At 42.5% G+C, this 24,297-nt stretch overlaps 1 protein-coding gene across 2 annotated transcripts in view; it reads right to left on the bottom strand.

The window, feature by feature from the left end:
* The window catches only part of CLPTM1L (CLPTM1 like), a 76,160-nt gene extending 57,468 nt beyond the window's left edge, over positions 1-18,692 (bottom strand). Inside the window, exons 1-6 of one of the 2 annotated variants that reach the window (XM_032766730.2) lie at positions 18,399-18,692; positions 13,599-13,699; positions 11,283-11,472; positions 7,322-7,467; positions 4,609-4,687; positions 1,344-1,461 (exon numbers count right to left, since the gene is read on the bottom strand). In XM_032766730.2, coding sequence (XP_032622621.1) covers positions 1,344-1,461; positions 4,609-4,687; positions 7,322-7,467; positions 11,283-11,472; positions 13,599-13,699; positions 18,399-18,590 — 826 coding nt within the window. In that variant the 5' untranslated portion in view covers positions 18,591-18,692. The remainder of the gene's footprint in view (positions 1-1,343; positions 1,462-4,608; positions 4,688-7,321; positions 7,468-11,282; positions 11,473-13,598; positions 13,700-18,398) is intronic. The other variant, XM_032766729.2, reaches the window with a different exon arrangement.
* Between the last annotated feature and the right edge of the window lie 5,605 nt (positions 18,693-24,297).

Raw genomic sequence — 24,297 nt, 5'->3', positions numbered from 1 at the left:
GAAGGTGGCTTAAATGTACTTTAGTTCTTCCTCTCCCAGAGATGCGAGTTTTGTGCAGCACCTTTACACTAACTCCCTGATTCTCCCTTTCACAAAAGCATAGATTTAGCATGCCTGGAATCTTGTGACTCTGTACAAATTTGCACAGAATCTCTCAGAAAGCATGCAAGTTTAGATGCTTTTTCACAAATTATTTTAATAAAATAATTGTCTCAACTAGAATGTTCACTTAAGAGATAACCTGGGAAAGCTGGTTAATTTACTCACCTGCCCTTTACTCTCTATTTCTTTTTCCAGAATGTCTCTCCCTTACTTTTTTACCTGCCTAAATTGTGTTACTTTAAAGAGATTTACAGTACTGACTTTTGTATCTGACCATCTGAAGATACAAAACAGAGTAAGTTTCTTATCAGTGTTATTCATTAAAACAAAAACCACATGTATGATTTTTAACGAAAATATTTTATTGAATCTATGTAATAACAAAGACCCAGTTTTGATAACTCTGCAAAAGAAATCCTGAGTAGAATGGCAGGCAGTGTACAGTTCCAGAAGCTGGTTGGCTGCACTGCTGTACTGAGGCAGAAAAATTACTGGTGAGCAAAATACACAAGAGACAGGGCAGAGTCAAGACAATGGAGAAGACATGATTGGCCTGCCAATGACCAGTCTATCTGGAGGTTACATGTTTGATTTCTAAAATTTCCACTCATTCTGGATATCCATCCATAGCAACTTAAATTCAGGTCTTAGGTACGAAACTCCAAATGAAGTCATTTGGAGAACGGAGGTATTTCTTAAGATTAGGATCTGTGTATCAAGTTAACTACTTGAGAACTGAGGCAGTCGGAATTAAAGTAGGTCATAAAAGCATAAACTACCTCCCATAGTTTTATCAGTCTGTTAGCAATACGGCATTTCTTTTATGTATACTTTATTTTTAGCTAAGTGAATATAATGAAGTGCCATTTTTATTTTAATATTTTATGTTTCAGGGTTCAAGATGAATTTTTTTTTAAAAGTATACTCCAAATAGTGACTTTTTTTTTAAAGAAGCACTTAGCCCCTAAAGAAACAAAAGCCCCTAACAACTAGTGGAAGGATCACTGCTCCCTCACAATATTAGTCTCAGCTGCTGACTTTATTGTTTAATTTTAACCACAGCATACTATATGTACAAACTCAAGATGATGTGTATTGCAGAAACCCACAGATTTTTATGATAGTGTGTCAAACAAGACAAAAGAACTACACCATTTTATAGTACTGTAAAGGCAGCCAATATGTAGTTTATGCATCAGAAGTTAAGAAGCTGACCTTCTGCTGTGAAAAAGTAAACATACCAAACTGCTGCAGGGAGAACACTGCATCTTGCATGTGGATCCAAAATCGGAGCTTTCCAAGAGATATTTTATCATATGACACTGTAAGAGGTAGCTCTGTCGTTGAACGGTTTATTATCTGCATTTGGACAGAAAATAGTCTTAACAACAAAGTTAATATACATACAAATGGGAATGCAAATGGAAATAACAGCTAATACTTAGGGGTTGTTTAATTTTCATTAAAAAAATCAATAAAGCAGTATTTAAAACACTGTGTGTTAATATACTAAACGTGTAGTCTGTTCTATTCAGATTCTTACACAACCCTCATATCTGACGCATCTAAGCAGCTCTGATAAGTGCGTTAAGCAACATAACTAACATTTCCCACATGATTCACTCTCTCTTATCACCTCAAGGGGGGCATGACTGGGTATGCAATATTGTGTTTGTTTTGGAAGGGTCTCTATCCTATTTCCTTATACATATGTGGGTCTGTCTTGTTGCCTGGGAGCTGGCAGATCTCTGACCTTAAGGGCTTGTCTACACTGCCTGCCAGATCAGTGGATAGCAATCGATCCAGAGGGGGTCCATTTATTGCGTATAGTATAGACGCGATAAATTGACTGCCGAGTGCTTTCCTGTTGACTCCGGTAAGAACAAGAAGCTTGAGTGAAGCTGACGGGAAAGCGTGAGCGTGAAGACACCGCGGTAAGTAGATCTAAGTACGTCGACTTCAGCTATGTTATTCACGTAGCTGAAGTTGTGTACCTTAGATCGACCCCATGAGGTAGTGTAGACAAGCCCTGAGACTATTGCCTTAGTGAGGTAATAATCTAAGACAGTGACTGGGTTATGTCGTCTTCTATATAATAACTCAGTGTCAACTATGGGGTTAGGAATGGGCAATTTGAAGCTAACAAGGCCCCCTCCCCCACATGCTCCCCTATCATTTGAACTTGCTGCCCATTTCCCACTTCTCTGGTCCTGGCCAGATAGAGGGACGTGACTCCCATACACAACCCCATCTCTCTGGGCTATTATTGAGAACGAATGTGTCTCACAAAGTGGGGAGAGAGGGGAATGGGGCAGCAGCAATCCTACCCCCAGGAAAGACAAGGATTCCCATAGGTAACTCCCTATGTGAACCATCATCCAGACGGTCCTGAGCCTCTTCCCCCACCCCATCTGCTAGCTGTGATATTAAGCACCCGCGATGGGGGAGATGAGATCCACTGAGATGAATGAAGCAATTCACACCTCTCAGAACTATCATTTCAGGCTGTATTCATCTCCATGGGGGGTTCTCATTCATTTAAGAACATCTGGGCCCCTTCATACCTCTTGAGAGTGCTATACTGCAGATGGATGTATAGAGCCTCTTCCCCAAACATTAGACACAGAGGTCCTTCCCAAATCTCTATCTCCACTCTCCTGCCCCTCCTTGCCTCCTGCTGATGAATGCATCCCTTACAGTTCCACCAGTGCCACCTTCCTACCTCCTCAGGGCCCCTCCAAGCTTACCAGGGGCATGGAGTGGCAAGGAAGAAGGTGGAGCCGGTGTGTGGTGGTGGTAACTCAGAGCAGCAGGGGTAATGAAGGGGGTCAGAGCCATGGACATAATAGAAAGCATGGATGAGATGTTGAGGCAGTGGTAGGGGTCGGAGCAATTGGAGGAAATTTGGGGTGTAGGAGCAGTGAGGGGCTGAGAGTGTATTAGAACAGTGTAGGGAATAGCAGGGTGGGAAGGAAGGGATCAGAGTTGAAAAGCTGGGTTTCTGGGGGTGACAGAGGCAAAGCCTCCCCAACATCAAACACATCCATGATGTCAGTCCCCTCTTCTAAAAGCTTTCCCACTGACTCTATTTTAGTTCCTGCATTTGCTCCTTAGCTCTTCAACCTTTGGGATCCCTGCCAACGTTGGGAGGAGGAAGAATCAGGTGAGCAGAACAGGCACAGAAATGGGAGGACAAAGAGATGATGTATGGGCAACGCATTCTGTGTACAAAGTAATCACTGCAAGGAGTCAGAGAAAGTGAACGGAAGGGCTGGGCTATGGTACATGAAAGCGAAAAAAAGTTCTTTAAAAAAAGAAATTAAATGCCCAAGAATTTGTTAGTGCAGAGTTAAACTTGCCCAGAGTTGCCTCAAGCCTTTCCAGAAACGTGAACAGTGGACAAAGAAAGTTACAGCATTTGTGGAATTGTTATGTAATCTAAGAATGATTATCTATGATTTATGAATACCATACATGACCAGGTTAATGAGAGCAAGTAACTGTTAAGATTTTCCTGTATGAATGCACTGATGTAACTTAATAGGGAGCTGTGTAAAGAACAGGAAAATGATAAAAGCCCTTGATAAGAACACCCTTATGCACAATTGAAAGAATATGAAAAGCCAGCAGATTTAAAGTCTCCAAGGAAAATGCAAGCTTGTTTTGCCAGGCTCGGAACTTGGAGATCAAAAAGACTGAACAGCTTTTAAAAGGTGACTCTCCCTGAAGCAAAGGAGAGAAACAGTTTGCGAGTTAAGGGAATGGACTATTCCAGTCAGAGCCTAGAGGTCTCTGAGGTCTACAGACTTGACTGCATCTTCACCTGGAATATTAGATACCTGGCAAAATAGACAGATGTCTAGTCTATGTTGTTTTCAGATCTGTTTTTCTCTGAAATGCTTTTGTTCTAAATAAAACTTCTGTAAGGAGGCTGTTTGGCCACTGATTACCACTGTCACTGCTTCTGGAGAAAACAGAGCGACAGTGTCTGAGCCTAAATTAGGCCTACTAAGGTAACCATGGTTAGTACCAGGTGACTGCAACCAAGGGCCTGGCCTGAGAATGGTAGGGTCATGTAATTCCACCCTAAATCAGAGGCACCAGCTACAGGCTTTGGACCTACTCAGGGTGCTCAAAGAGACCAGGAATCATAGAAGATTAGGACTGGAAGAGACCTCGGGAGGTCATCTAATCCAACCCCCTGCTCAAAGCAGGAGATGCAGCCAGCCTGGCAACCAGTGTGTATCTTAACTTCGAGTTTTTCTGGTTTAGCCAATTTCCACATTCTGAAAGAACACCCTTAATTCTACATTAATGATTTTTTGGGCATTTAATCAACATCTAATTTGAAGATTAGATTAGCAACATATTAGCTGTGTCCACCGTGAATTTCTGTGAGGTGGGCTGCTGTAACGGAAACAAGGACAAAACTTTAATTATAGCAGTACTAGAAATTTCCGTAAAACTGTAATTCAAAATTTAGTGAAAAGGCATTTTGTTACTCACCATTAAATCCTTCACTCTGTTGCTTAGCTGATCAATAAATAATATCGGAAGGTAATGCACAGTCTTCCCCAACTGAACCCTATGATGTTCAAACATGGATTTTATGATTATGTTACTCCAGAAAGAAAACTTTCTAATCATATTAGTGCACAAAAATAAATTTCTGGAATCAATTATACAGTTTCACATATATTTAACTTTAATGTGTGCCACGAAAATTTCCATACTGGACCTCTTTACCCTATTCCATACTGGACCTCTTTACCCTATCAGAGTAGTATACTTGGTGTAAATGAGAATTCATCCTTTTCAGTTCACTTTTTGCAGTTTCATCTTCAAGGTTAGCAATACAGAAAGACAGGATAAGTGAAGAGTTCCAGATACACATGCAATATAAAGGATAGAGAACGAAAGAAACAAAAGATGGATAAAACTATCATTTGGAGTTGGTAGCGAGGTATCTACAGCATGTGGAAGTGACAGCAGATATTACAATGTCTGGAGAAGAAAAGAAACTGCATCCCAGTAATGAGAGACTGGGGATTACCCATATTTGAAATGTACTCTATTGTAAAAATAAGTTAGTCTATGAAACCAGTGCAACTTAAAGAGTTTTTCACAACACTCAACACAGAATTTGAATACCTGAAACATTAGAGAGAAAAGGTGGATGAGGTAATAGCTTTTACTGGACCAACTTCTATTGGTGAAAGACAACGTTTTGAGCTACACAGCGTCTTCTTCAGGTCAAAATAAGAGCTCTGTGTAGCTCAAAACCATGTCTCTTAAATCAACGGAAGTGGGTTCAATAAAAGATATTGCCTACCTTGTTCCTCTAATATCCTGGGACCAACACGGTTACAACTACACTATAAATCACAAATATTAGTGAAGTCCCTGTGCCTTGTAAATACTAGGAAAAACTGCACGCATAATTAGTTACTGGGGGAGCTCCACTGGCATAAGTAATGGTGGGAGAAAAGCCATACCCAAGGCACAGGCCTATTTACTACCAGGTCATCTAAACAGAGGTGGTCTAGATGACATGGTGGTAAAAAAACCAGTGCCATGTCAAGACTACAGCTTCCACAATTGCTGGTAGAACTGTAGTAGTGCACCCATGTATGTCCGAACTTTGTCAGAGTAAATACAGCTACACTGAACACAGTGAGAGTACTTCCAGAATAGAGCACTATTCAAAGTATGGGCGACAGAACCAGGCCCAAGTGATGTACCCCAAGTCACACAGGAAGCCAAAGGCAGAGTTGGGAATAGAATCTAAAACTCTGGAGTCCCCATCTATTAACCTACCCCAAGACCATCTTGACTCTCTAGTACATTGAATTGGTGCTGCTGATCCCCTATGAAGAACTATCTTGCACTTGCAATTTATCTAGATTTAAGCATCTGTAAGATCAAGGTCATGGTTGCCTTCTTCTAGAAGAGACAGTTGATCCCAGATTATTGTTTCCCTCCCACCAGATAGAAACTGAATTATCCATAATAAAACATCTTCCACCTTTCACTCGGTGGCACAGCCTCAATGGCACTTCTCCCAATAGGAAACAATTTTCTGCAGCACTTCAGATTATTCTCACATTGATGGTAGGGACAATTTTAAAGATATTCTGGTGCGAAACCTCTGCTGAGTGCACAATGGCAGTCAAAAAGACCAGAGGGTATTTGTTTCTTAATACAACCTTACTGAAAATAACAAATTTTAATGCATCATTGTGACTCAAGCATTCCTGCGTTCACACAAACACATTATTGCAATAATATTTGTATAAAATGTGCTTTCTGAAGTACCATATGAAGGCTGGGTATTAATATTGTAAAAAGCACGTGTTAACATTGTATATGAAGTTATGAATTCTCTCTGTACGATGTTTACTTTATTAGATAGGAAAGGTAGCTATTACTAAACATTGACCGAGATTCACTTCTTATGGTTTTGTTTTATATTGTACGAATTTGTTTCCATCACCTTCTAATTTCTAGTAGAAATTCTATTCTTTTTATAATCGAACAACAGGTTTATTTAACTGTTCACGAGTCCTGCGAGACTTTACAAGAGCAGTGGTTTAAGGGAAAACTGGGATACACTGCACTGTTGGGAGCAGAGGATTTGGGAAATCTGTGAGCAGCCAGTGTTGAGGATGAAGCTCTTCAAAGAGACTGAGGAATTAAGAGTGTATGTGCTGTTAGCCTGCAAGGCAGATAGGGCTGGCATAGCTTACAGGAGTGTGCTTGAGTGACTGAAAGGCTGCTGGTGGTAGGGGGATGACACCCCACCACCATAAGCAAGACTCTTTCTTGCTGGAGGTTGGGGGTAACAAAGTGACTCACAGTCCTGGGTACCCCTGGAAACCATCACAATTGTCTAATCTATGCACTGAATGAGACAGGTTTCTATGGAAACCGGATGTGATCATGCAGTTAAAGAATACATCATCATACATAAGCACAAGGGGGCCACAATTAAGATGTGAGGCAATCTTCGGTCATAGTGTAAGGGCTACTACTATTCAAATATTGCTCATTGTGATTGCTGAAGTTTAAGTGTCATGTTAAAATACCCTTTTCCCAACAGTGAGTTCTGTGATTTAACTGTACAACTTAAATGTTTCACAAAGAGGTTATTTAAAGGAGAAATTAGCCCTATAAACTGAATAACTCTAAGTCTAACAAAATAAAATCTCTGTAAACTTACATCTTCATGTATCGGTGAACATCAGCAGGGAGAGAGGAGCCATCAAAAACAAAATCTTCCACCATAACATTTAGAGTCAACCTTGATCTCCAATGTGAGACAGGTTCATCTAAGGCATTCGTCTGTTTCTTTTCTGCTTCAATTTGCTTTTAAATAAAAAGGAAACAAGCATAATGCTGTACACATTAAATGCAAATTTTAGAAAAAAACCCAATGAAAGTCACTTAAACCCTGGATTACAGTGAGCTACACCAGAAACATGAACATGTGGAAAAGTAGCACTATTACAGCTTGGACTAGACATTATATCAATATTTTTCTAACTGTGCTGGAATGAATCCTATGCCCACTGCTATTTGAAACTAAAACTGAAAAACATATATGCCTAGAAAAGAGGAAATATTATACTCCTCTGGTTCAAGACTTAAACTTTTTTTAAATTTGAAGCCAGTTCAGAAAAAAAAAAAAAAAAAATTAAAAACCCACTGATTTTCTGATTACTCTCCATGCCTTATTTGAAACAGCCAGAACACTGACATCTGCTTGCTCTGTATAAGGATTTGGGAGCATGGGGATAACACTACTTGCACTGAGTTTGTGCTGTCTCAATACCATTTTCATGTGACATTTGTAAAAAGATCTCAGCTTCCATTAGGAAAGAAAAAAAATCTGATCACTTGTTAACAAGCAACTAAGGCTTCAGACCTGGGTGTCAAAAAAAATGACAACCAATATTCCAGCTGTTTTTTCATTCTCTCAAGTAAATTAAAGAGATAAAGTTGCCATTCCATTTGTTTTGCTTTGGATCATTACGCAAGACTTTCAGTCTTTCCGTCATTAATACTTTCTTTATTTGTTGTTGAATACTTGCTACGATTTGTTTTCTTCTTGGTCTGCTTTCAAGCAGGTAAACAGCAGACTAATGGAGCTGGAAAGAGTCTACACTTTGGCCAGTCACTAACATCTGAATCAAGTTCTGGATTTTGCTTTGCTACACGTGTGGAATTGCTTAGATGAAGTTCATTGTGCAAAATCCACATGGCTGCTATTGCAATGCTACAGAACAAGACAAATTTCCATCAAAATCTATATATCCTCAAAAGATATATTGCTTTCCGGCCTGAACCAGAAGTTCATACATACCATCACCAAGCGTAAATCTTTTTTTACCACAAAGGCTAGGATTGTCTTTCATGCTGTAAGTTTCAGTACAGTATATTTTAGCTTTTGCAAAGAATCTCTCTTCAAAAAGGTCTTCAATCACAAGTGCATTTTAAGTCCATCATGAAACACACTGTGCCCACAAAATCTGCCTGTCCTTTTTCCTTAAGAACAAGGATAACTCAGGCTGTCGAATATGGGTGGAAGGTATAATAGACCCGGGGAGATTAAGCCTCCCCAAACAGGATATTGCACTCCTCCCTTTGGAGGCGCGTTGGCCTGCCACCTTTACAGTGCTGCCGCTGAAAGGGTGCTTGGGCCTTGGCCCCACCCGCACTGCTCCTCTTCCCACCCCCACTCCACCTCTTCCCCCAAGGCACTGCCTTCACTCTGCCTCTTCCCTGAAGGCCCTCCCCACCTGCCGCTCATGCTTCTCCAGTGTGAACGACAGGGGGCCACCCTTGGGGGAAGGGGCAAAGAGTCGCTAGCGGTGGGCAGGGGAGGGCCTTGGGGGAAGGGATGTAGATCTCTGTGCAGAGATAAATCGGTATCCACGGAGCTGCAGAGCTCTACTGGATCATGGCAGCTAAAGCAGCAGCATCATTGGTCGCTGCTCCCAGGAACCAGCGCCCCATGCTGGCAGCTTCTTGGGCGTGGCTATACTGCCCAAAGCTCCGCCCTCTAGGGTGGGCACCAGGCTCAACAGCAGCTGTCCCTGCTTGCACTCTCGGAGTGCTGCATGGAAGGGACTCCTGTCCAAGAGTGTGCAATCTGCTTGCATACATTAGCTCGATCAGGGAGTGGGTGGGGTTGGGGGGAAGTACAGCCAAGCCCGAGAAGCTGCCCAGGAAGGCACTGGCTAGGGTTGCCAGGCATCCAGTTTTTGACTGGAATGCCCGGTCAAAAAGGGACCCTGGCGGCTCCAGTCAGCACTGCCAACTGGGCCATTAAAAGTCCAGCCGAAAGCGCAGCAGGGGCCCGGGGCTAAGGCAGGCTCCCTCTCATATGGTGCATATATCTAAATAGCTTGAAGGTATCAGTAAGAACTTGTTTTGTGGATTTAACCAGTAAAATTTGAAAATATTTTTCTAAATTACAGTGATGTTCTCCTTGGTTGTAGCTGGCAAGGTTCACAACAACAACATGGGGATCATCTTGCCTAAAGTAAGACTGTACAGATATTCACTGCTAAACCATCTACAATCAGGCCAGCCAGTTCTAACTTGATGAATTCAGCCTTAATCCCCACAACTTCTGAAGGTATTTTTATTTCCTGTGTAATGTAACCCACTGTAAACACCTCACAAATCTGATTTACACCAATTCATTCATGGGTCTGCCAGCAAGCACAGTAATAAACCTAGCTTTCTGAGATTCTTCCTTACAGATTTAGTAAGTGCCTCTATAACATTTCAGTTCAGTTTAAGATTAAAAGGCTCTTTCCAGTCTGCAAACTATTCAAAACTTTAAAATTCAAATCATGTTTACTGATCATATAATCAGGATTAAGCTAAGTGTCAAACTTTTGAATCTACTACAAAGTATAGTGTGGCTTTGCCAGCAAATTAAACTCACTTGCCTATGCAAATTTCAGCATCCCCCTCAAAATAAAATGTGATATACAGAAACAGCTGTTGTCAAATTTACAATAAATATTTTAAATGTTGCTATACAGCTTACTTTGGCTTAGTTTGAAAATTCAACTGTTACTTGCTTTCTGGCAAAAATAACTGCCTTTGAACTACTTGACTGTAGCTGAAATACCCAGACCCAATCTCTCCTCTCCCCACACATTTCTAATCAGAGCACTGACATTCAAAAAGACGACCAGCAATGTTCTGCTCCTCAGTTCCAGTTCCTTCTGCTAAAGCAGTGGTTCTTAACATTATCCATACCGTGACCTCATGTTACAGTAAACAGTTTCAGGACTCCCCTGTCCCCATTCACGGAGAAAGGAAAGGTGACTACAAACACCACCAATCTATTGGGGGCAGGGATAGCTCAGTGGTTTGAGCACTGGCCTGCTAAACCCAGTGTTGTGAGTTCAATCCTTGAGGTGGCCACTTAGGGATCTGGGGCAAAAATCAGTACTTGGTCCTGCTAGTGAAGGGAGGGGGCTGGACTCGATAACCTTGCAAGGTCCCTTTCAGTTCTAGGAGATATACCTATCTCCTATTATTATTATTTGCAAACACCAAGTTGAGAACTCTCATCCTACAGCAGTGTTTCTCAAACTTTTCACATTGGCGATCCCTTATTCAGAGTCATATTGCACAATCACTCCTTACATTTACTATAAAATTAAAAAAAAATCCAATTATAAGAATAAGCCTATACAATTTGAACACTATCTTTCAAAAAATACCTGATCTTGAAAAGTAACGGTGTGTGCGTGAGCAAGATTTTCTCTGCTTTTAGACTGTAATACAATTTTCAAGGCTTACAATCCTTAGTTGCTTTTTCTGACACCCCATGCCGCAGAGGTCAAGCTGATTACCAATATCCAAAGGTGTTGGCTGTATTGCTGACATCAACTACATCTATCCTCCTCCCTTTTGAGTCCCTTCTGCTCTGATCAGCCCTCCTTCTGCCCACTCCTCTCTGACAGACCTAAACAATATTTTCTAGTTCCTACATGTTACCTCACACCTGCCCTTACTATTTTAAAAAGTCATTTGATTTTTTTTGTTAAGGTTTTTTTCTGTTTAAGAAATCTACTTTATGTGTATCTTGACATGATAAGAAAGATATTTTCAGATGCTCTTTTTACGCATTTTTACCACCAAGTTAAAAAGCCTACCTGGGTGGTCGATTCTCCAGTGATAAGATTAACTTCTTCTGCTTTAGGGACCATGTATGTGGTCAGAGGACTTACTATATGCACCTGTTTGCCATCGTGCCAAGGTAAAATGCCAGCATGGTGAAGAAATATGTATGCATACAGTGTGCCATTATTTCGAGTTTTCTTTGGTACAGAGACATTGACTGTTCTAAAATACAAAATACATTATAAAATAGTACAGTGATGTCAATTATGAATACAGAATTCTTGCTACTTTTAAATGCTATATTAGAACTTGCTTTACAAAAACATTTAGAAAGGATGAACCAAAAAAATGAATTGCATCATCATGTAACAAACAAATCTTCAGCAAAATGTATTCAGTATAAATCACTAACTTTTCTGTTGTCAATTACTTAGTGACAATGAAATTCCTCTTCAGCCATGGTAAATTACAAACACAGAACTCTGGAAAGAGTGTAGCAAGAAACAGCATGTTTTCATTTTGTACTAGCTGTGAATGCTTAATTTTTCTTTGCTTTGACAAGCTTTGGTGTAAAATTACTACCAATTACTACTGAAGTTGCATGGATTAAAGTTCCGCACAATGTAATCATTATAAAACATGACGGCATATTACAAATTAATTTGAAGTTATAAACAATTCAGTGTATTGTCAAGCTATTCTATGTCACTTCTTCAGATTCCCCAGGAATGAATTTTAAATATTTCTCTAACTTTGTCAGTGTCAGACAATGAAACTTTCAACTCAGAGTAACAGTAATATCAGAGTGTTTAAATGCGGAAAAGCTATTTTTGCTTTATCTTGGATTACATAGCCTCAACTGTATTTCTGTTAATTCTACCAAAGACTAGCTCTGCACTGCACTGAACACTTTACTGCACTGAACTGCATCTGCACTGAACACTTCCATGGACCGCAGAACCAAGTTACATCTCAGTAAAAGAAACATACTTACTACCCATCTGAGCGGAAGCATAATATGACCAGAGGTTAGGCTTTTCAATTAGTGGAGTTACAAGAGGGAAAACAAAAACAGCAGAATCTGATATAGACAACCCAAAAGAAAAATGGCAGGATGTTTTTTTTGTTTTGTTTCGTTTCATTAAAAAGTGAAATAGTTTATCTTTAAACTGGTGATCTGAAGTGGAATATTGACAGTTCTAGAAAAATTAAGTATAAAAAATTCATAACATTTTAAGTCATAAAAGTGTGATTCTGCTCTGACATAAAAAGGACATCTTCCTAGTCCAGTGATGTTCCTTCATAAGTATAAAGAGTCTTAATTGTTTATTTCAGCAACAAAGAATTAGTTTATATTACTCTATTAGAAATGCAGAACTAGCACAGGAATGGAAAAGTGAGTTGGTAATGTGCAAGCTAAAAACATAGCTTGAATTTCAGATTCCAGGCAAAGTTTGAAACACTAGCTGTTGCAAAAAGTCACCTGACATGTAAACTGAGCAGATATGATACAAAAGTTATTGAAGGACAGACTTGGGATTTCCATGTCAATTTTAGTGACTATTCAGCACAGAGCTATACTTTAAGGCATCTTGAGTAGCATTTGTAAAATATTTACTGAAGTTGCTGAAAACAGTTGTTTTAAATACTTGCAGCACAATCCAAACTTAAACATTTGGCATATTAAATACCATTGAATCTGCACAGTAAAGGGACATTAAAGTTGGTAAAACTTGAGGTCCAGAGCAGAGGACTAAGCTTCAAGGTTCCTAGGCTGTAATAAAGGCAAAAATACATGAAGCCCATCAGTGAGGCCAGAGTGGATTATATTTCTTCTTAATAACTACATTTTCCTTTCTTTGTTTCCGTTATTTTTAAATGACTTGGAAATGTCAAGAGATTATAAAATATTAAAGTATTAGAAAACGAAAAACTAGTATACAGTCAAAAACAAGATGAGTTTCAAACTGCCATTGATATAACAGCGTTTGAAGTACATGTATTTCCAGTACAGCAATCAAAAGTAAAGCAGCACTTCATTCTCAACTTTAGATTAAGTTTGCAATAAGGCCTGACATTCTGACAGACTTAAAATTAAAACTTTTATTCACTATTATTTTCTTTTAAATAAAGCCTGAATTTCTATATGCTGTACACTGCATTAACTTTGATGATGGAAAATCCACCAGAGTTGACAACAACAAATCACTATTTCAACATGAAAACACTGTGGTGCATGGCAGATCTACTTGAATTCACTAGCACTAACACGCATCACATAACTATTATCTATTAGATACAATAATTTTGTAGGAACACTAAAGAACTTAATAATAATAATACTTTACCTTTCAAATCTGGACTCAATATCAAAATCCTCCACATTCAAAATCAGATCTATATTATTCTCAGCACCAATGTTTGACCGTGTGGTAGTGTATACACTTAACTAAAATAAAAAAGGATAAAACAATCAGTGCATGAACAAAGAACTATTTGTTCCATGCTAGCAAGGGCACATTCCATCTCTCTAACAAAGCTGTTCTGAGTTCACCCATATCAGGTGGCATAATCATCATCACAGGAAAATAAAGAAAAGAAGACATATGATCCAGAGAAAAATAAATTATAAAATTTCCAAATAAAAATACATATGACTTGACCCCATCACTGATCATCACAGGAATAAAAGAATACCAACAGAATATTTGTGGGAAAGAGGCTAGAAACTGAATACAGACCCTACAATAAAACATTAACTCAGGGTTTGGGATGGGTCATGGCTGGGGCAGGGGATTGGGGCGCCCCTCGGACGACTCCTGGTCAGTGGTGGTGCTAAAGCAGGCTTCCTGCCTGTCCTGGCACTGTGGACCATGCTGCGCCCTGAAAACGGCCAGCACCAGGTCCAGCTCCTAGGAGGAGGCTCTCGCCCATAAGTACTGCCCCCCTACCAGCCTAGGAGCCAGACCTGCTGATGCTTCCAGGTTAGAGCGCAGTGTTGGAAAAAGTAGGGACTAGCCTGCCTTAGACGGGCAGCACCGCTGATGGGACTTTTAAAGGCCTAGTCAGTGGTGGTGACCAGAGCTGCCACAACCCAGTGTGTTATATTCCACTAGCCAGTACTGGGTTGCGACCAGCAGTTTGAAAACTAATGGCCTAGGGGCAGTCTTCTGGGAGGATCAGAAAGATGCCTTCTCCCTCAAATTGAAAGACATTTCATATTAAATCAGGTGAATTATCAGGCTGTCCACCACTCTCTGCTGCTATAGATGAAATATAGAGCCTACTACAGCTAACAGTTACTCCATTAGTCAAGTGTGAGAAGGTCTGTGCTGTAGATCTAAAGGTTCCACTCCTTCTGGGCTCCATGGTTCCATCTGATTTATTTTTCTAGATTGCTTTTTTAAAAAATTGGGAAACAACAAAACACATTTAAAGAAAACAAAGGTTGCAAAATTAAACACCCTATATTTAAGAAATGCCAGAATTAATGTTGCCTGTGTATCTTTAATTCAGTCCCCCTGTGCTTATGTATGCATTATGATACAATCTTAAATCACATGATCACATGCTACTTTTTCTATAGAAGAATAAGAATAATACCTAGCTTTAATATATTACTTTCAAGATATCTCTCAAAGCACTTTACAAAGGATGCCAGTAACATTATCCACATTTTACTGATGGGGAAACTGAGCCACAGAGAGGTGAAGTGACTTGTCCAAGGTCACCCAACAAGCCAAATGCAGAGTGAGGAAGAGAACACTGGTTCCCTGTGTACAAGTCTAGTGCTCTAGCCACAAGGCCACAGTCACTCCCCAGAACTCTTTTCTCATTTTGTACAGAGGTTGAACTACGCTCAAGGAATGAATGAGGGCTTTGTAGTAAATGAAGTTATCATCTGTACAGCCTCTGTTTCACTGAAAGCTAGACAAATTCAGACTAGAAATAAGGTGTACATTTTTAGCTGTGAGAGCAACTAACCATTGGAACAATTTACCAAAGATCATCAGAGAGTCTCTCTGTGATAATTTTAAAATCAAAACTGGATGTTTTTCTAAAAGCTATGCTCTGGGAATTATTTTAGGAAAGTACTAGGACGTGTGCTATACACGTCAGAATAGATCATCACAATGGTCCCTTCTGGCCTTGGCATCTCTGAATCTATTTGTTGAAGAACCTGAAAGATCAACAGACAATAAAGGATGGTCTCATGACTGAGGCAGCTAGATTCTAGATGTTCATCTGCTATACAAGTCCTATGCCATACAGGGCAAGCTATTTAACCAAATTTAGCTAACTGTGTGCCCAACTTGAATCATACAGATTTGCAGAAGTGCTGAGCACTCACATCTGCAAAACAAGTCAACTGGAATGGTGCTTTGAACACATAAAGTACAAATGTTAATTACTCTGAAAAATCAAGACCTTCGTGTCTCAGAGGAGGAACTCCAAATTAGTTGACACAGTGGTACCCCAATTATCCAATCTAATTGGGCCAGATTAGATAACCAAAAATCCAGATAAACCGGAGAATGGGCGGCAGGGCTCCAGCTGTCAGCCCCGGGGAAAAGGGCTCTCGCTAATAGCGGGAAACCGAGCTGCTAACAGCCGCAGATAGCTGGTGGTTCAGTTAATATGGAGAGCCGGAAATGGAGGCACGGTTAAACAAAGTTCTACTGTACTTCTAACAATTTTGGCCCTAATGTCTCTCTCCATTTTGCTGATGCACAGAGTACATTCTGCTTAATAGCAACTCAGACATTAACAACTTCCCACTGACAGAAGTGTTTTCCTGGGAACCAATCCTGTCCCATTGACTTTAAGGCTAATGGGATTTGGATATTGGCACCAGGCATGCTACTTATTAAGAATGCAGTTTGGAAGAAAGACCACAGATGCAGACAGGTTTGCATGGCTGCAACCAGGAAAGGAAGCACTAAGATGTGCCGCCAGGGGTCAGCATGCAGCATGTCCCAGTGCCTCCTTCTAAGGCTGCAGCTCCACAACCCTGCCTACACAAGCTAAGGGGCTGCAGGCCAGGCGGCTATGAGCAGGGCATTAGTGGGAAGGCTAGTGGGCGGGGGGTTTGTAGCCCAGATTCTGGAGCTGCACATTATCCTCATCTGATCTGTGATCCGCAGAAATTATCTGCAGATTTGCAGGGCTTTATACCAGGTCTGGACTGAGGCTCCAAGCCCGGTCAGGGAGAAAGACGCACTGGTAGCTGTAGGGAGTCATGACAGACCCTCCACCTACCCTGGGTGTGGGGCTCAAGCAGCTCCCAGTCCCTGTCCCCCAGGCCTTCCGCCCAGGGGAGGCGGAGGATCCATGACAGCCTGCTCTTACAGTTTGAGCCCTACGCGGATACAAAGTTTGTATCTGTATCCATACTGGTATCTGCAGAAACGGTCCAGATATATATCTTCCTACTGTATTTTCATTGGATGCATCCAATGAAGTAGGTTTTAACCCATGAAAGTTTATGCCCAAATAAATTTGTTAGTCTCTAAGGTGCCACAAGTACTCCTCGTTCTTTCTGCAGATATAAAGTGGATGGATACCCATGGATTTGCAGGGCTCTATCCACTTGTGTTTTGCTGGGGTGCTGCACTCAGGGAAGGAAGTGCTGGGATGTGCTCAGCCAGGACTCCTGGAGACAGGTCGAGGTATGTCTGTGGGCCCCAATGCCTAGTAAAAAAGCCCCACCATCTGGGCTGCAACCTCGTACTCTGTTGCTACCCTGCCCATCAGCATATTTGGAGGCATGGAGACAGGGATGGCACATTGCAGTGCTTTCTTTCCTGGCTGCCAAACTGCCTTCCACTTATTGGCAACCACAGAATAATGGCAATTTTTTGCTGGCAATTGAAGAGATTGCTAATAAGAGGAATCTACTATGCCACCATCACATTAGAATATTCTGAAGCTAAATTCATTAATGTTTGTGAAGCACTCATTATGCTCAGATCATTACAGAAAAGTCCATGAGTACATTAATAATTCTGTAGTCAGTTCAAGGTTTAACCTGCGTGTAATAACGAAGGCCTAAGACCACATTAAATAGGGGAATATTGAACACTGCATATAAATAGATAAGCCACTGACTACTGACCATACAGTATAGTATATGACACAGAGTTCCTAAAGCAAATGATGTGTATGATCATGCAATTAATATAGTCTGAGGGCTTGACTTCATAACCATTATTATTAAAACTATTATTGAAGTGTAAATGCTTTTTGGTACATAATTCTATGTAAGTACTTAGAGTATTCGTTCTCTTTCTCCTAGCCTTGGCAATAGTGGAAGATGTTTGGGAAATACAAAATATAGGAACCAGGGGCGGCTCTAGTCATTTTGCCACCCCAAGCACAGCAGGCAGGTTGCCTTCGGTGGCTTGCCTGAGAGAGGTCCGCCGAAGCCGCGGGACCAGCAGACCCTCCGAAGGCAAGCCCTGGAAGGCAGCCTGCCTGCCGCCCTCGCAGCGCCGGCAGAGTGCTCCCATGGCTTGCGGTCCCAAGTATGCGCTTGGGGTGCTAGGGCCTGGAGCCGCCCCTGATAGGAACAAAGTTCTTCTAGTTTAATGAAATTGTGCCTATCTGGGACACCTGCTCTATTTCTTTATTCATTCTTTTCTCCTTATCTCACTGATTCTCTTCAACTACATATTATTTTATTCCTCAATTGCTCTTTCATAATCCCATTTTCCTTCAAAACACAAGATCCTCTTATTCTTAGATTCTTACATATTAGCCTTATTACTAAGCCTCCCTCTTTCCCAGGGAATATTTTGTCTTCCACTTGCTCTTTATTCTTTTCTACAGGACGCTGGTGTCTCATTTCTCTCCTCCTCCCCCCTCCTCCAAGTTTCATTTCTCTCCCCGCGCCCAACAATGTTAGAAGCACAGATTATAAACTGCAAACAGAAAAAGCTCTCGCCTACTGAGCGCGGGGCCCGACCCCTTAACTGCTGCAGAGCTGGTGCCCGTCACATACACGCCGGCAGAGCCTTTAAGCTGCTCGCAGCCAAGGCGCTCACCCCCGCCGGACCGCAGAGCAGCCGACCAAGGAGAAGGCAGCTATCTGCGGGCAGCGGAGCAGCGACCTCGGGGGCAGGCGAAGGAGAACGCAGCCCGCGTCTCACCTGCAGCTTGGGCCGGCGGGCCAGGTAGGGCCAGATGCAGCCCGCCGCGCCTCCCGCCCGCTCCTCCTTGGCCGGGCCTGGGGCGGGGCAGGGCCGCGTGCAGACGATCCCGTACATCACCCAGCACGTGTGCGCCACGTACACCGCGAACACCCCCACCACCAGGCTGGTGAACGAGCTGCGGCTCAGCATGGCCCCGCCGCCACCGTCCGCGCAACCGCCGCGGGGGTCACCCGAGCCGCCCCTGGCCGCAGAACGCCGGCATTCTCGGCACCGCGAGACAGCGCAAACACGTGACCTGCCTCCTCCCGCAAGAGGCCTCCGGGAAAGGTGACTGATTCCGGCTGGGAGGACAGCCCCTCCCCCCAGCATCGACCCCGCCCTCAACTGCTGCTGACGCGCCTTGTTCTACCCGCCCCGGTTCCCAGGGAGCTCGCGGAGGAGCGGCGGGATGTGCCGCCGCCCAGTGACGGGTCTCGCTGCAGCCGCTCTGGCGACAGCGCGACCAGACCAAAGTCTGTAGGGCGGGGAGAGACTCTTCCGGGGCCCTCCCCGCGAGCCCAGCCAGGCTCCCTCTGGCCGCCACGTGCCTGGGCCCTGGCGCCCGGTCAGTCACCCCTGTGGAGCTGGGCTTGCCAGGTGCCTGGTTTTTGTCTAGAAAGTCTGGTCAAAATGGGACTCGTATAGTGGCCAGTCAGCTGTACTGACCTGACACCAAAAGTCTAGTTACCACCGGTGGGGGGAGGCCCCAGGTTATTAATCCGTGACAGCCCCTGCTCAGCTGGGTGGCCTCCTGCCAGCTTTCTCACAGTGCTCCTGTACCCACCCACCTGTAGTTGGAGGCAGGGATTTCCCTATACCCCACCTAGAGGGGGTGTACATTAATACACACTTTAAAAGCACATACAGTATGTGAGAAAATACTCATATCTGAGAAAGCAGAATGGGTTTGAAGAGTATAAACAAAGACTAATTTCCTCACACTACTGTTATTTATGACAGTGTCGGCACATTTATTTCAGCAACATTGGCCTACCTAATAATTTCAAATTATTATTGATAAGCAACATCTGAATGAGCTTTTCCCTGACAACTAGTGATGAGCCAGGAGTGGGGGGGACCAGACTCTATTTACATGAACACACCTACTCTGTCTAGGTATCCAGCAGACAGAGCTGTGCTGCCCAAGTGATCAGTTTTGGCTGGTGTTGGGTTACAAATCACTTAAGTGTTAAATGTGGGTCATGAAATGTTGTTATGCTTATTGTGTGAGTAAAGGGCAGCAGAACTGTACTTATCCTTTCTGAATGAGGGGGTCTCCCTCAGTGCTTATTTTGTGCTAGGGCTTTCCAGGGCTGAGCCCCGGCACTCTAGGCTCAGCCTTTCATAGCCCTTGTGTTGCCGGCACAGATAGTGCCCGAGGCCAAGCAACAGCGGTTCGTGGCCTGGAGTGCGTAGCACCAATGAACACACCAGGGTGGAGAAGCAAAGTTTATTTGAGATCTCAAAGCGGTGCAAGGAGACTAACACCTCAAATCATGGACACTTAACACAAGCGGCTTTTCTCTTTTATACCCGAGTTGTTTACTGCAAAACCTGCTGACTAGCTTATCCCCCATTCCCCCTCCCTCCTCCTTCCAGCTGCAGCATCTTTTCTCACTCAATTTTTTGTCTTTCCCCTTCCTCCTCCCCTCTCCACTGCTGAGACATGTATTCTGTATCTAACAGTGGCCTTGAGTTTACTTTAGCCTAGCTTCAGTGTATTACAGCAGAGAACTGGCTGTTACAATAGAAAACTAACTGCTAACGCTGCATTTTGCAGCTATTAGTACATTAGGTTACACTAGGTTACACAAAGTGTTTAACATGGAGGAACAATGATTCATTGAGGCCTGAGCAGGAGGGCTTAATCGGCACTCATGATCTTCCACCCTCCCGAGTTACCTAGATTTATGCCTAGTGACACCAACACTTGGGACCTCTGGGCTTGTCACATCAGTTATGAAAGTAACAAACTTGCTTGAGCCCCGGCACCTCTTTCATTACAAATTAAACACTGGTCACCCACAACTGAACTGCACTCGCTAAGCAGGAGGTTTGGATGCCAGATCCTGGTAAAGAGAGAGAGGGTGGGGCACAAGTGTTTTGCTTGGTGGTGTGGGATTTACCTAAGAGTCATAGGCACTATTTGACCTGCCTCTCTCTCCTGCTTAGAGAGATACAGCTGATTACGCTCCCTAGAGAGTCTTTTGGTTTGTTAAGTGACCACTAGAGCTGAAATCACTGATAATCAGCTCTAAGTGCTTAGACCTGCTGTGGGACAGTGTTTCTGTGGAAGAGACAGCCCAGCCTGCACTAGCAGTGAGGTTCCCCCACTGAGAGCTGAAATCACTGAGTGCTGGTGGAACCTCAAGAGACCAACTCACAGAGGTCACAGTGCCAGGTGGCAGCAGAAGGTGACAGTGCAGGGCCATTGGGGATGGAGCGGTAGAGTGAACGGTGGCACAACAAACAGCAGCAGCCAGAGCATTGGATTATGTTTTAGTGACTTCGCTCCAGAATGCTAGATTTGTGACTGGCAAACTTATAAATATAGGTTTCTTAGTAGGGCCAAGATTTTTAAAACGCATTATTTGCCAAGGTCATCTCACAACATCGCTATCTCAAGAGGTCATTATCTTAGGGAGTTTCTGTGATAAGCTATTTTATTATTATAATTATTTTTATGTAAGAACTGCCATATTGGGTCAGATCAATGGTCCATCTATCCCAGTATCCTGTCTTCCGACAGTGACTATTCCAGGTGCTTCAGAGGGAATGAACAGAACAGGGAATCATGGAGTGATCCATCCCATTGTCCACTTCGAGCTTCTGGTGAACAGAGGCTAGGGACATTCAGAGCATGGTGTTGCATCTCTGCCCATCCTGGCTAATATCTATTGATGGACCTAACCTCCATAAATTTATCTAGCTCTTTTTTGAACCCTGTTATAATTTTGGCCTTCACAACATCCCTGCCAAAAAGTTCCATCGGTGACTGTGCAGTGTGAAGAAATACTTCCTTTTTGTTTGTCTTAAACCTGCTGCCTATTAATTTCCTTAGGTGACCCCTGGTTCTTGTGTTAAGTGAAGGGGTAAATAACACTTCCTTATTCATTTTCTCCACCCTAGTCAAGATTTTATAAGCCTCTATCATATCGTCTCTTAGTCATCTCTTTTCCACATTGAAAAGTCCAAGTCTTTTTAATGTCTCCTCATATGGAATCTGTTCCATGCCTCTAATAATTTTTGTTGCCCTTCTCTGTACCTTTTCCAATGCCAATATATCTTTTTTGAGATGGGGTATTCAAGATATGGGCATATCATGGATTTATATAGTAAAAGTGGAGAAGCTTGGTTTTCCAGACTGATCAGCTAAGCAAATACTGGCAACCTGTATGAAAAGGCTGCAGAACACCATGCCTCTGGACTGCATCGACATGCAGAAAGCCTTATAAGCCAGACACTGTCAAAGCCCATTTTAGAATAACTTAATGAGGCTGTTAAGAATGCTGGAGACACAACTCAGTTTGTGTGAACCAACATGGCTATTGCATCATACCACACACTTAACATTAGCCTCCAGTTTATAGGGCACTGGCACTCGTTAATCCTGAAGTTGGACACTGGTTTCAAACAAGACTGGCAAACGCTTGCTGTCTTTCTGAAAAAACTCAGCTGACACTCTGGAAGCATGTGGTGCAACCATGCAAGACTCAGAAGTTGAAAAAGTGAAGAACTCTCTCACCATATTAAAAATGTGTGCATACATGGCTGATGAATGCACCAGTGCAAACAGGCATCAAGTATTAAGTCATGGTGTATGTGATCTTGATGTCTGTGGTAGGCCAGCCCAGTAGATGCATTCTAGATGTTCAGGTTATAGAAGACACGTCAGCTGCATCTGTGACATCTTAGAGGAGTTAAATACATGTAAATTGAACCCCAAACAGATGGCTACTTGTGCATTTGATGGAGCTACAGACTTCTCTGAAAGACAGACATAGTGCTCAGAGAAAAGTGTAACCATAATCTCTTCTATACCACACTGCAGAGGCCATCTGCTCCAGCTTGCGCTAGTACAAGCTTCAGAATCTTCAAAAGACATTAAAAAGCCATAAATTTAATGGCTTTTTATACTCTTTTTTTTTTCCTCCAGCAAGAGTCCAAAAGGACTGAATGTCTTGGTAACAAATAGAAGATACACTGGAATTGAAGTTCAGATTAGTCCAACCTGGGAAAACCTGCTGGCTTTCTCATGAGCGATCCTTGGCTGGTGTCTTAAAATTACTGCAACCATTATTAATGGCTTTAGAAAGTATCACCAAGATAGGACAGATCTAAGTAGTGAGGCTGGTGGACTATCTTTTGCTACTACGTTCAGAGAAGACTATTGCCATTCTCTCTCTTTTAAGACTACTGTTGAAACCACTTGGGTTATTATACAATGCCATCCAGCCATGCATCTTCTACAACAGTAGTAGATCTTTGTCCAGCAATAGAAGCTACCCTTGGAACAATCAGAGATATCCATTGAAAGTGTATTGGAAGAAGCAAAGATGTCAGTTCAGAAGTTGACTAATGAAGGTACTTATAGTGACTCCTTAAGTGACGAGGACAAGAAGTGTTTGTTAAGCCAGCTGAAAAAGTACACAAACTTGATTCTTACAAATCTACAATGGCAATTTCTGGATTCTATCATCCTCCACCTGGTTTTTACTGATTCCTGTCTTATAAAACACCCACAGTTGAGTAGAGTGAGGCACTACCAGCAATGGGGCTGCCATGTGATCAGGACAGAATAGAGAATTTGAGCACAGAGTGCAATATCATACAACGAACAAATGAAGATTTAACTTCAACTTCTTTATCATCAGTAGTGGTTCGACCCAATTTTTGTGCTATGTTTCCTGGGATGAAAGAAGTAGGAATGCATCTCTTGCTATTCCCAGTCACATGATGGCTTGGAAGGAAACACACAAACTTTGATATTGGCATTTGTGTGGGATTTTGTGGCAAAGAAACCAACCACTCATGAAAGATTATGTTCCAATTATAGTGACATGATACCAGAGGAGGCTGGGCCTGCTGAATCAGGATGGGGCTTACCACTTAAAGCACGAACGGAGGTAACCCCAAAGGCATGGCATACATTTGTTAAACGATGGTCCAAATTAGAATGTCCACGACTGGTAACAATTAACTGGGTTCTCAGAGACAGAGTGGAACTACCCAACTGTGTGCCATGCCCTGAACAAATCCCTGTTCCAGAACCAGGATTGATAAGGATAGAACCAGCACTACCGGTCCTCACCTCGGTGGTATTCCACACCTATAGGGTTGAGGTGCGTATTCCTTTAGAGGAAAGTGAACAGACAATGTGCAAAGGTCAGGCCTCAAATGAGTAGAAACATTACTAATCTAACAAACCAAATTGGTGAGCATTTAACTAGACAGAAGAAGGGATTACTAGATACCCTTGCAGGATGGTTTGGTGCAGGTAATTCTGTTGGCAACACCTATACCATAGCACACCAAGCTGAGAGGAGGCACCGACTGGAATCAAGGCTGGCAGATGCTGTAATCTCTAATGTCTGGGGCGGACTGGATACTACTAAGGTCAGTCGATTGATCCTAGAGAGCTTAAAAGATCTGTCAAACTCTGTATCCACCTCATTAGATATAACAAAATACCTGGGTCAAGAAGTCACCAGCCTGCTAATATGTGTGCAGTATGATGATCACCTAATTAGTCCCAAAGAGTTTGTCCACTTGGCTGGCAAGTCAACCCTGAAGGACTGGAAGTGAGCAATCCGGATGAATGGGATCATGCTCAGGTTAGTCTTTTTGCTTGCTTGTA

This window comes from Chelonoidis abingdonii, chromosome 2, assembly GCF_003597395.2.
Source record: "Chelonoidis abingdonii isolate Lonesome George chromosome 2, CheloAbing_2.0, whole genome shotgun sequence".
Taxonomy (NCBI): Eukaryota; Metazoa; Chordata; order Testudines; family Testudinidae; genus Chelonoidis; species Chelonoidis abingdonii.
The sequence above is the reverse complement of the archived record's forward strand: the minus strand, read 5'-3'. Positions and strand labels throughout refer to the sequence as shown.